General features: G+C 42.4%; 1 protein-coding gene across 5 annotated transcripts in view; it reads right to left on the bottom strand.

Moving 5' to 3' along the window:
- Window positions 1-322: 322 nt before the first annotated feature.
- The window catches only part of LOC139447646 (protocadherin gamma-A4-like), a 65,651-nt gene continuing 54,337 nt past the window's right edge, over window positions 323-11,636 (bottom strand). For 4 of the 5 annotated variants that reach the window (XM_071229063.1, XM_071229066.1, XM_071229062.1 and 1 more), the window contains 3 exons: window positions 4,269-4,547; window positions 3,220-3,772; window positions 323-2,674 (listed from right to left, as the gene is read on the bottom strand). In XM_071229063.1, coding sequence (XP_071085164.1) covers window positions 2,606-2,674; window positions 3,220-3,772; window positions 4,269-4,547 — 901 coding nt within the window. In that variant the 3' untranslated portion in view covers window positions 323-2,605. The remainder of the gene's footprint in view (window positions 2,675-3,219; window positions 3,773-4,268; window positions 4,548-11,636) is intronic. The other variant, XM_071229068.1, reaches the window with a different exon arrangement.

Genomic DNA, 11,636 nt, shown 5'->3' with positions numbered 1-11,636 from the left:
ATACATTACATAAATTCTGCTTCCCGGTCCGACACCATTAAGTCACTCCCAGCGACAGCTAATGTCAATTTGTGCACCCTAGAAAATATATACATACAAAATATATAGATTCTACAGTTCACTGCTGAGTGAACAGAGGCACATTTCGAACAAAGTCACTTGCCCAAGGAGACTCCACATGTGTAACGTTCTTCAGTTTGGGGCAGGGCAAGCGAAGGAGAATCCAGCGTCGACTTGTGGACTTAGACGACCCATGTCCACGATCAGCATCAACTGGCGGTACTGTTGGGCTCTAAGGATGACAAAGATGCGTCGTTCTGGAAAGACTTTATTTCTCAAGAAATATCTTCTCGTGAAATCACATTTGGAGTATCATCTGGGGGATCACAATGCTTATACTCGTATAAATGATCATATCAATGTAATACTAGGTCAGATCATATAAACGTAACAGGTGTTAGAAATATATACATGTTGAAAGAGTACGGAAAGAGAGGAATGAATGTTGAGCGGGACATACAACCGACCGATGTTAATAGATTTATACAGTTTATTATCAACCGATTGCCAACTGTATGCGCTCTTCCAATAATTTGTAACCATAATATTTTGTAATCTATATTGTAAATTGTCTTAATTTTAGTATATTTGAATCAATTTCGTAAATCGCCAATACAAATGATTAACGTAATAAAATGTTCAGTTCAGGATTTTTGTAACTTTGTAAATATATTAATGTTCATTATTTTGTTGAACGAAAATTGGACATTTATTTCTGTCTTGAATATGATGTGGGGTGTCAAGACAAATTGGTCTTTGTATTAACACGTTAACAGCCGCACTAAGATATCTTAGTGTAAAGGATCCAATGAGGGATTTTGATTAGTGCCATGTATTTATCAACAGAATATCATCACATTCTTGGTTAATGACATTATGTTTGCAATGTACAAAGCGTGCACGTGACGCTCCACGAATATATTAAACATTTCAGACACAGGGCGCCATATTACATGGATTATGCTGACATGAATGACACACATAGGGCAAGATAGACGCGAATGCTTCATTCTGATTAAGGCACATTTGTTATGAAGTAATTCTTGTTCAATGCGGATCATATTTAAAGGGGGCATGCTCTGATCTGGTGACCATGTCCAGTCTAGGCCCCGACGTTGTAAGTTGTACCCTTTGTCCAAGGAAGACGTCAGACCTGCGTATGTCGGGTATAAAACTGTTCGATTGACGTACAAATAAAAAAATGAGTTAGCGGGGATTCTAAGTGGACCTTGAATTACTTCCAAGGGCTGCCAATCATCTCGAGCCGAGCTCTCCTTTCATTGACACACTTTAGAAAGTTCTGTCAATGAATGTGTCTGTGGGTTGTCGAATGATAAGCTCGTCACGCCGAAGGTCTGGGTTCGATTGACCACAAGAGAAAGCCATTTCTGGTGTCCCCCGCCGTGATGTTGCTTGAATAGTGCTAAAAGCGGCGTAAAACAATACTTACTCAATCTGACGATGGTGGCACTGTCAATCCACAGGAATTGGATGTGTGAGTTATATATTCAGTTCTGTTGAAATAGCCAACATCAAATTTACATCTTAAAGGAATAATCTAGTCTGAAGTATTAATGATGATAGAGGAATGTTTGTTCCATGTCTGCACCTGGTTGATACAACACTTGACGTTATGGCGCATACACTCAAATTCCAGCAATCTCGTTGTGTCCATGTTGCATGGGTCATGAGGACAACGTACGGCTACTGAAAACTTTCCGGTAAGAGCTTCCACGGTTGAAGAGTTTCTCAGTATGACCATTCTGTGACGCACATGCATATTTACATTAACCCTTAGTTACACGAACCAATCAGCTGTCCTTCAAAAATGGCATCAGCTGTCCTGTACACAGACCAATCAGCTGTCCAGAAAACCAACCAATCAGCTGTATTCCTTGAAACGAACCAATCAGTTGTCCTCAAAAAGGACAAATCGACTGTCCTGTAGACGATCCAAGCAGCTGTATTCCTAAACAAATCAATTAGATGTCCTGAAGACGAACGAAGCCGTTTTCCTGTAAACGAACCACATGTTCCTTTCAGCTGTCCTTGACACACATATTTCAGCAGGCCAGTTAGAGAGCCAATCAGCTCTTTACAAGAACCAATCAGCTGTCTTGACATCTCTCCGCTTCAAGCAAGCTACCATATTCAGACAAATCAGAAGTCAATACATAATTGACCATCAGCATTAACCTATAAGGAGTTGATGCAAGCATTGCACTGTTCACTGTACATAGCATTAGAAATAGCACTTGAAAGAAGACACAAACAAGGTCACGTTAATTGTTCAATCTCCATGTCTTCCCTTGGTATTCTCTAAGCCTATAACAATACTAGCGTATTGCCATACAAATATCATCTGGTTGTCTTGTGGCGTGCACCAATACTGTCAACTGTTGGTCAGGAAATCAGCTGGGTGACGGTGGTGTTAGTATCACGTGTTATCGGTGAATCAGCTTTGTGCTCGCACTCGTGAATTGCACGTGCATACACAGAGAGTGTCCGACGAAGGTCAATGTTATACACAATAATACACAATTCTTCAGAAATACACAGTTATTTCTGGTTTCTCGTCAATCGGCGAAATACCCGGGTCGTGATCTAGGCTATTCTGTAAATAGAAAAGCATGTGTTAATAATAGTGTATTTACTGAACACTACTCCTAAGGTAAAAACACTGCAACAACAGTTCGTATTTATTAGAAAAATAGAGCCAATTGATCGGTTATCTCTCATTCTTACGAAGTCTTAGATGTTTGTTTGGTTGGTGTTTAAAGCCGAACTCAGCAATATTCCAGCTATAATATGACGTTGGTCTGTAAAGAATCGAGTCTGGACTAGTCAATCCAGTGATTGACATCATGAACATCGATCTACCCACATGGGATCGATGACATGCATCAACCAAGTCAGCGAACCTGACCACCCGATCCCATTAGTCCCCTCTTACGACAAGCATAGTCACCCTTTACGGCAAGCATGGGTTGCTGCAAATCTATTCTACCTCGGGAAGGAGTCAAGGTATTTCTCCAGCATGTCCTTCGGACGATGTGTTTTAATAGTCTTTTTTGAGCAACAGATTAATGTTTAAAAAACAATACAGCCACACCCGCCCGGAATAACAATTGGTCAGCCCCTACTAAAACTGTTACTTACCAGTGATTTATTTGAAGGCATCTCACCATTCCCCGCCCACGACAACTTTTTATTAGGAAGGGACTTCGTCCCGATGCCGTTCATACTTTTCATAAGTCCCTTCTTACTGCTTGTGCTATCACTATGGAGGCTGTCATTGGAATCCTTGAACGTGCTGAGGGAGCTGTTCTGATACGAATGACTCAGCTCGTTAATAGGTAGCCCATCCTCATCTTCCATATTAGGAAAGACGGCGGCATTAGAAGGGAATTTGCCCACATTCCTGTAAGGAATAACAGCAGTCTCGATCTGAATTTCGTCCACGTCTCGGTCATTCTCGGACTCGTCGCTATGGATGTAACCGTAGTTACTGTTGCCATCCAGGGTGAAGGGGTTCTCTGCTAGTGTCGTGCCTCCATCTGTCGATTCCTCGTTGGAGAAGTCGATGGCTACACGCGACGGGGCTCTGGAGCCAGGGTGCTTCTTGAACATGATGCCACGTGGGTCGAGGGAACTGCGGTTCTTGGCCTTGTCCAGCTGCTCCGTGCTCTGGAGTCTTCTGAACAGAGAAAGGCTGGAATATTAGTAGTGATGATGTAGAACAGGGTGTATCCTAACAATATGACCGACACGTTGGCTATCTTAACTAAAGTGTACAAGATAATAATAATAATAATAATAATAATAATAATAATTTTATTAACAACAACAACAATAACAACAACAACAACAACAACAACAACTGGTGTTTTAAACATAAACACCAGTGGTACTACTACTACTACTACTACCACAACTACTACTACTACTACTACTACTACTACTGCTGCTACTACTACTACTACTACTATCTTGTACACTGTAATTATTATTATTATTATTACCATGACAGATTAACTGTAGTAATATGAAAGAATCGGATGTTCTTTAACTTCTTTTGAGTACTGTGTATATTCATTTTGCAGGAGTGATTATGTGAGTTAATATAACCCTGCACTATTTTGGAGGAGCCACGCTGGAGATGAAACGACTCGGATTTACAATTAAAATTGATATTTTTGCTTACTTACCGTCTAACTATGTATACCGCGAGGATGATGACGATGATGAGGAGAGTGGCGGCGACAACCCCGAGGCAGATGGAAACAACGTCGCTCCCGGCTTCCTGCATGGTCACGTTGCCAATTGTCGGATTCAGGGGAGGGAACTTGACCTTTACTACCGCTGAGGACTGACGGGAAGGAACGCCATTGTCCGTTACTATGACAACCACGTCGTATTGGTTTTCCGTCAGGTTGTCTTGATTGGCCGATATTCGGAGCTCACCTTGTGCGTTGATGGCGAATAGGCTGGAAATATACATAGCAAATAAGTAGGAGTTTAGAATATTGGCTTCAAGGTACACAATTCCTTTCTCTGAAAAGAGGAACCGATCAATTTACTTTTCACAACACATTTTTAAGGTCATTGAGCTTGTAGTCACTGAGGCATTTCTTTACACCCAATAAAAAAACACAATTACTTCTACAAACAAGCATGAAATACTCATATCCCCGCCAATATGACATGTCCGGACGGTTGTGTGCATGGCATCAGCACTCCGGAAGCGAGCACTACCTCCATGTCCAAAGTCGTTGCTATGGAAACTCGACAAATATATTTGTCAAAAGTCCCAAACTATGAAAAGGCACCACTTTATCAGTAGACCTATCTATGTGCCAAGTTTTGTGAAGATATATTGTACGGTCTTAAGATCTGCTCCGGAAAGCAGCACTACCGCCATTTTCAGTCTGAGTCAAAGTCGGTACAATATTTTAAACAAAAACCCCAAACCACCAAGAGGCACCAATCCACCACTAGACCTATCTATGTGCCACGTGTGGTTAAGATATCTCTCAAGGTTTTTGAGTTCTGGTCCGGAAACGAAACGTGTTGGACGGACGGACGGAAGGACGGACGGACAACACCTATCTCTATACCCCCGCTTCCACTTCGCGGAGGGGTATAGTAAATACTATTAAAGTGGGCTGTTTTGTTTGTTGTTTGACGCAATCAAAACAAATGTAAAGCGCCAATGCCAGAAAATACCAGTCTATTGGGTTTTACGCAACATAGCAGTGCACATTTTGTGCATGGATCACGGGAAATCAATGACACCGGTAGCAAACATGATTACAATAATGATGTGAATTTGTAGAGCGACAAATCCACTCATAAGCATGCTAAAAGCTCTAACATTGTAACCCCGGTCAAAGGATCAGCATGCACTCGATTTTCATTCTCAGCTCCCTGGGAAATATACAACCCGAGCTGCCTTTGACGCATTGGAAGGTTAATATGTACCTACCGGGTACCCATTTACTGCTGGGTGAACAGAGGCATATTACAAAGAAAACCTAGAAACAAAGTCGGTGAATTGCGGTGCCTTAGATGACTGGGCCACCCGTGGCCCTAATCTGATGAAGTGTCTCAGTATCTACATATTACAAGACCCGTGAAGATCTGGGGTAGAATAGGTCTTCAGCAACCCATGCTTGCCGTAAAAGGTGACTAGGCTTGTCGTAAAAGAGGACTAATGGGATCGAGTAGACAGGCTCTCTGACCTAGTTGTTGCATGTTATCGTATCCCAACTGCGTTGATCGATGCTCATGGTGTCAATCACTGGGATGTCTGATTCAGACTCGATTATTTACACACCGCCGTCATATATATATGAGTTCGGCGTTAAACAAAAAAAACAAAAAACCCAAACATATTACATTCCAGGATATCAATTCTAAAGGCCGTACAAATACTGCACACTCATGACGGTGAGATATGGATGTCCTCATTTGGACTGACGTGGGCCGAGGTGGTCCGTGACGTGACGCTGCAGTTTCCAACGTCGTACAATTGGCTGTAATTACACGTTAGAGACATGTCAGCCAAATTGAGCTTCCTGACTCAAAATGGGCGGGTGAAATAAGCAGTGTTCATCTGTTTTCCATGCCTATGTGAATTCCAGAGCAGATTAGACCCCTAAAACCTCATACCTATTGTCTGTGGTCTAGTGGTAGAGCGTTCGTCCGGAGAGCGGAGCGGGTTCGATCACCGGTCGCGTCATACCAAAAGACTTCAAAAGATGGTACTTGTTGTTACTCTGTCTGACGCTCGGCATTAAGGGGCTAAAACAAGGACTTGTCGGCTCGGAATCAGTATACTGTGTCTGAGTGGGGTATTCATGTTAAACACACACACACACACACACACGCACGCACGCACGCACGCACGCACGCACGCACGCACGCACGCACACACACACACACACACACAAAAGCGACGTTAACATTAAACATCATTTCACCTCACATCATACCTATTGTACTATTTATTTGTTTTAACGTCCAACTCGACACGAGCTATATGACGGCTAATCTGACCAGGTCTCAGTGATTGATATTATGAGCATCGGGATGGGCATCGACCACGCCAACGAGCCTGATCATCCGATCAATTGGGCCACTGTGGTGACCAGTGCTTACTCGGGAGTTTAACAGCAGATTAAAATGTCATTCTGTGACAGAAAGGTACTTCCGCCGAAATAAACGCGACAAAATCCTTTTTAGTTTATAAAAAAACTCTTTGCTGACAGCAGTGTCCGATGTACGATTCCTACTACATGAATATCATAAGCATGTGTTTTGAATCACTATCAAACAGTGATGACACCAGGTGTTCCCGAAAATATGAGGGGTCCTTGAATGTTCACCGGTTAGGTACTGTACGACTGTACTGCAGTACTGTACTGTACAGTTATTGTCTCCAACTGAAACCCAGAGATGATGACGATCGGCTGATCAACCTCTATTACTTTGCTGAGATTGTGTCATTTTGTCCGACGGTGTGATACGTTGCTCATGCTATCAACCTCTGGTATGACTGGACCGGCTCGATAATCTACATACCGCCGTGATACACCTGGGATAAGTTACCTGCGTAAAACAACATTCACTCACTACACTCTTAAACCGCAGCCACTTTCACAGAGTGCAAGGAACGCACGTGCAGCCTACACACACAAACAGTGGGGCGGTCGGGTAGCCTAGTGGTTATAGCGTTCGCTCGTCAAGCCGAAGACCCGGGTTCGATTCCCGACATGGGTACAATATGTGAAGCCCATTTCTGGGGTCCCCCGCCTTGATATTGCTGGAATATTGCTAAAAACGGCATAAAACCATACTCACTCACTCACTCACTCACTCACTCACAAACAGTGAAATGTGCACCTGAAGGGCAATAGACATGTGCAATGACGATCACTGACTGGACAAGATCATTTAGATGTGATTAAACCATCATACAAAATGGTTAGACTCGGGTAGAGAATAGGTCTTCAGCAATCCATTCTTGCCGTCAGAGGCGACTCTGTTTGTCGTAAGGGGCGACTAACGGGATTGGGTGGTCAGGCTTGCTGACTTGTTTGGTGCATGTCATCGTATCCCAATATTGCGTATATCGATGCCCATGATGTCAGTCCAGACGCGATTATTTAAAGACCGCCGGATTATTGCTGAGTGCAGCGTTAAACAACAAACAAACAAACAAACAAACAAACAAACAGAAATGTGGTTAACCTTTAGGAAGAGTCCTTGCAGTTATTGGACATGTGACACCATACAGTGAAATGTCGGGACACCAACTTTTTGTCTTCTTCCAGGTTTGACAGACCAAGCGTACATTATAATTCAGTTGTGAGCATTCCCTGGACAGAGGAGGACAAAGGCGAGATCGTCCACCATACTGACGGTAATTACTAGTTCTGGCCCCGCAGCTTTAAATCAAGCAGGGGGGGAGACCACATGACCACGCCGAGGCACCCCTAACACATCACACACACCTACATGGTGAAGGGTCTCATTGTTTAGTAATTATGTGTTGTGGCAGAACAATAACATGCTGCATTTACAGAGAAGTGATAGAAATAGTTCGAGCATATAAATAACCACCCTGTGTACATATTCCTATAGGAGTCAGAGAATATGGTTTCGGCATTGTTTGGAAATGTAAAACGTCAACACTAGAGAACAACCACCCCAACTATCCATCTCAACAGACTCCATCGCTCACAAAACGCAAAACATTCCATGAATGGATCACCGAAAGCGAACGACATCACAAGGCGCCCGCGGAAATGGCACGTATCCCCCCCAACGACAGCACTCGCCACCCACACGGTCTGCATAAAACAGCTAGTGACTGCTTGATGCGAATATGTTTCCGGTGACTGCGGTGTGTCTGTATTTAATGGCAATATCCCAGCTATATGACGGCGGTCTGTAAATAATCGAGTGTGGACCAGACAATCCAGTGATTGACATCATGAGCATCGATCCACGCAATTGGGATACGATGACATGCATAAACCAAGTCAGCGAGCCTGACCACCGTTAGTCGCCTTTTACGACAAGCATAGTCGCCTTTTACGGCAAGAATGGATTGCTGAAGACCTATTCTATCCCCGGTCTTCGCGGGTCTTGTACTTTATGAAGGAAATTCACGAGTGAGTGGGAATTCAGATGTTGTTCTTGGAATGGCGTTGTTATTGATGTTTTTTGTATGGATTCAGATATTGAACACAGAGGAACTTGCTGCATCTCGAAACCACAGAAAACTATGAGTATCTTACAGAAGACTTTACAGGTCTAACAGTGTAGACAACGTGATTCATTTGAAGAAAAAGAGCTCGTTAGTCGGGACCCCGATAGTCCGAAAAATCCTGCTTTCCGAACGATACTGTTCTTAACATCCCTGTAATATCCGGGTTAGAATTGATCTTCAGCATTCCATGCTTGTCGTAAGGGGCGACTAACTAGATCGGGTGGTCAGACTCGTTGACTTTGTTGATGCACCATAATGTCAATCCCTGATTATCTGGTCCAGACTCAATTATCACATATAGTTGGAATATTTCTCAGTGCGATGCTAATCAACAAACAAACAACCCTTTGACCCAATGATTCTTTAATCCATATATTCGTTAATCCGGACGACTTCGAGAAAAGAACGGCACCGTAGGGATCAACAAAATTTCACAGCACACTCAAACGATAGTATTTGAGTGAGTGAGTGAGTGAGTGAGTGAGTGAGTGAGTGAGTGAGTGAGTGAGTGAATACTTTACGCCGCTAGGCAATATTCCAGCAATATCACGCCGGGGGACACCAGAAATGGGCTTCACACATTGTACCCATGTCGGGAATCGAACCCGGGTCTTCGGCGTGACGAGCGAACGCATTAACCACTGGGCTACCCGACCGCCCCTGATAGTTTTGGAAGGTTTTTTTTCGGTTTTATCTGCATATCTGCTCACAACATTTGCAAAAGACTACATTATATCACTCATAAATCTGTTCCTCTCTATATAAATTATTGTGAAGAGACTGAATGTACACGGCCACTCTACAGTGTCACGACCTGCCCCGAGCGCCAACCCCTCACACGTAGAAAAAGAAAAAGAAAAACTGAAAAACTGAAAATGAAAACAGGTAACGCAAGAAAGAAACATAAAAAACGGTTCTGTAGCGGTGAGTGTATTGACAACAGTTTTCGCCAATCGGACTTACAGGCCGTTCATATTTAAGAAGTGGACAGTTTCTATACACTCTGTTTGGCAGCGGCCAGGGTAATTCTGTGTCAGCAGCTATGCGGACAAATACAGTAATTGTCTGTGTGTATAGGCAGATGCCCTCGTCATAACAAAGTTGGGAGGTGTGTATACACTAGACGAAAAGACACTGTTTCATTGGTGTTAAACTCTCACCTTATTTTATATTTGTAAAGATGACAAAAGCAGCTTTGTTGGGTCTCTGAATGGATCATACTTTTTTGAATGGAATGGAGTCAATTTTCTTTTTACGAACATAATACGCTTTTTTACCTTTTTGTTTAAACTTGAAGAGTTTTTATGAGTTGAATGTTTCATTGGCGTTAGACTTTCACCTATTGTATTGTCAAGTTGACAAAAGAGGCTTTATTAAGGCTCAGATTGGATTCTACTTTTTATGGAATGCATCCAATTCCTTTTTGCTATGACATTTTACGTTTAGAACAGGTGTGTCATAAATGTTAGACCATCACCTTGCATTGTTTTCGGGAGGCTCCGAATGGATAATACATATATCGTTATTATTGCACTGAATTATTTAAAATGACATTTTTCTTTTTGTTTCAGTGAATGAGTGAGTGAGATATGACGCTACTTTGAACAGTATTCAAGTTATATCACGGCGTGTCAGCTTAATGTGGGAGGAAAGCCTGAAGTGTTGCAGGTCTCAGACGTTTTCTACTTTGCACGGTTATGGTGCTGACAAACCCAGAAACATATTCGGGGCAAACTGGGATTCGAACCCACGATCATAGATTTTTGGCGTGCCCAAGGGACGTAACTCTGCACAGCGAATTGCGGCGCCTTAGACGATTGGACCACCCGGGGCCCTTTTGTTTTAAACTTCAAGGGTCATTATGTAAGTTTCTGTCATGTTAGACTTCCACTTTCAGTGACAAACATGATGTTCGATGCAATTCCCTATTTGACGTGTACCGTATGCTCCCGTGTTTTTTTCAGGTGAAACAATTGACTTGCCTTTGCATGTTTTTGTGACGCGTGCCACCGTTGGGGCAGGACACCCTAATCTTGTCCTCAGTATTTGATAGTAATTCATAAACACATACTCATGATAAAGTCGGAATCATATAATCGACTCTGCTTTTGCAGATACTTCTTATGAATATTGATAAGGGTTTGTCGCTTTTATTGCCAAGTTAACAAAACAGGTTTTATTGAGGCTCCTAAATTATCTTATTTTTCTTTAGAAAGCATTGGGACATTTTGATCACATGAATTATTATTTGTTTAATTTGCTTAAACTTCAAGAGTAGTTATGAAATGTCTGTTTATGGCTTTGTGAAGTGGTTGTTTTATGTGTAAAGTGCTGCAAAGTTATACACATTAGTAACATTAACCATCCTTTAATGATATCATTAATGTCTCTATTAAGTCAATAGTAATGTCATATTTCAGATGTCAATGTATTTATACACCACTGTATCGACACAGCACACGAAGTTCACCCTGATACGCTCAAATATCTATGGATTTTCGGATACAAATAAAAAAAGAGAAAAAAGGAATATGCTAGTCCATGCTAAGCTATTGGTGTTATTTTGGGGGAAAGAAACCTCAACATGATCTTGATAAGTTAAATTAAATCGTTGTACATTTCCGACATAAGAAACGGACGCCCACGTATATTTCCAAAAGGTGTTTAAATGGTGGTTGTCCCAACATTGACCAGAATGTCACACCTATGGGACAAACATACCCTCCCCATGCTGGAGAATGCGGAAGAACACCAAGAGTCGAGCACGAGAGAGGAGCCGGCTTATTCACGGGTGCCAAAA

The sequence above is a fragment of the Haliotis cracherodii genome, unplaced genomic scaffold, assembly GCF_022045235.1.
Source record: "Haliotis cracherodii isolate W230 unplaced genomic scaffold, xgHalCrac1.p SCAF_7, whole genome shotgun sequence".
In the NCBI taxonomy this organism is placed as follows: Eukaryota; Metazoa; Mollusca; class Gastropoda; order Lepetellida; family Haliotidae; genus Haliotis; species Haliotis cracherodii.
This window is presented reverse-complemented; position numbering and strand designations above follow the sequence as displayed.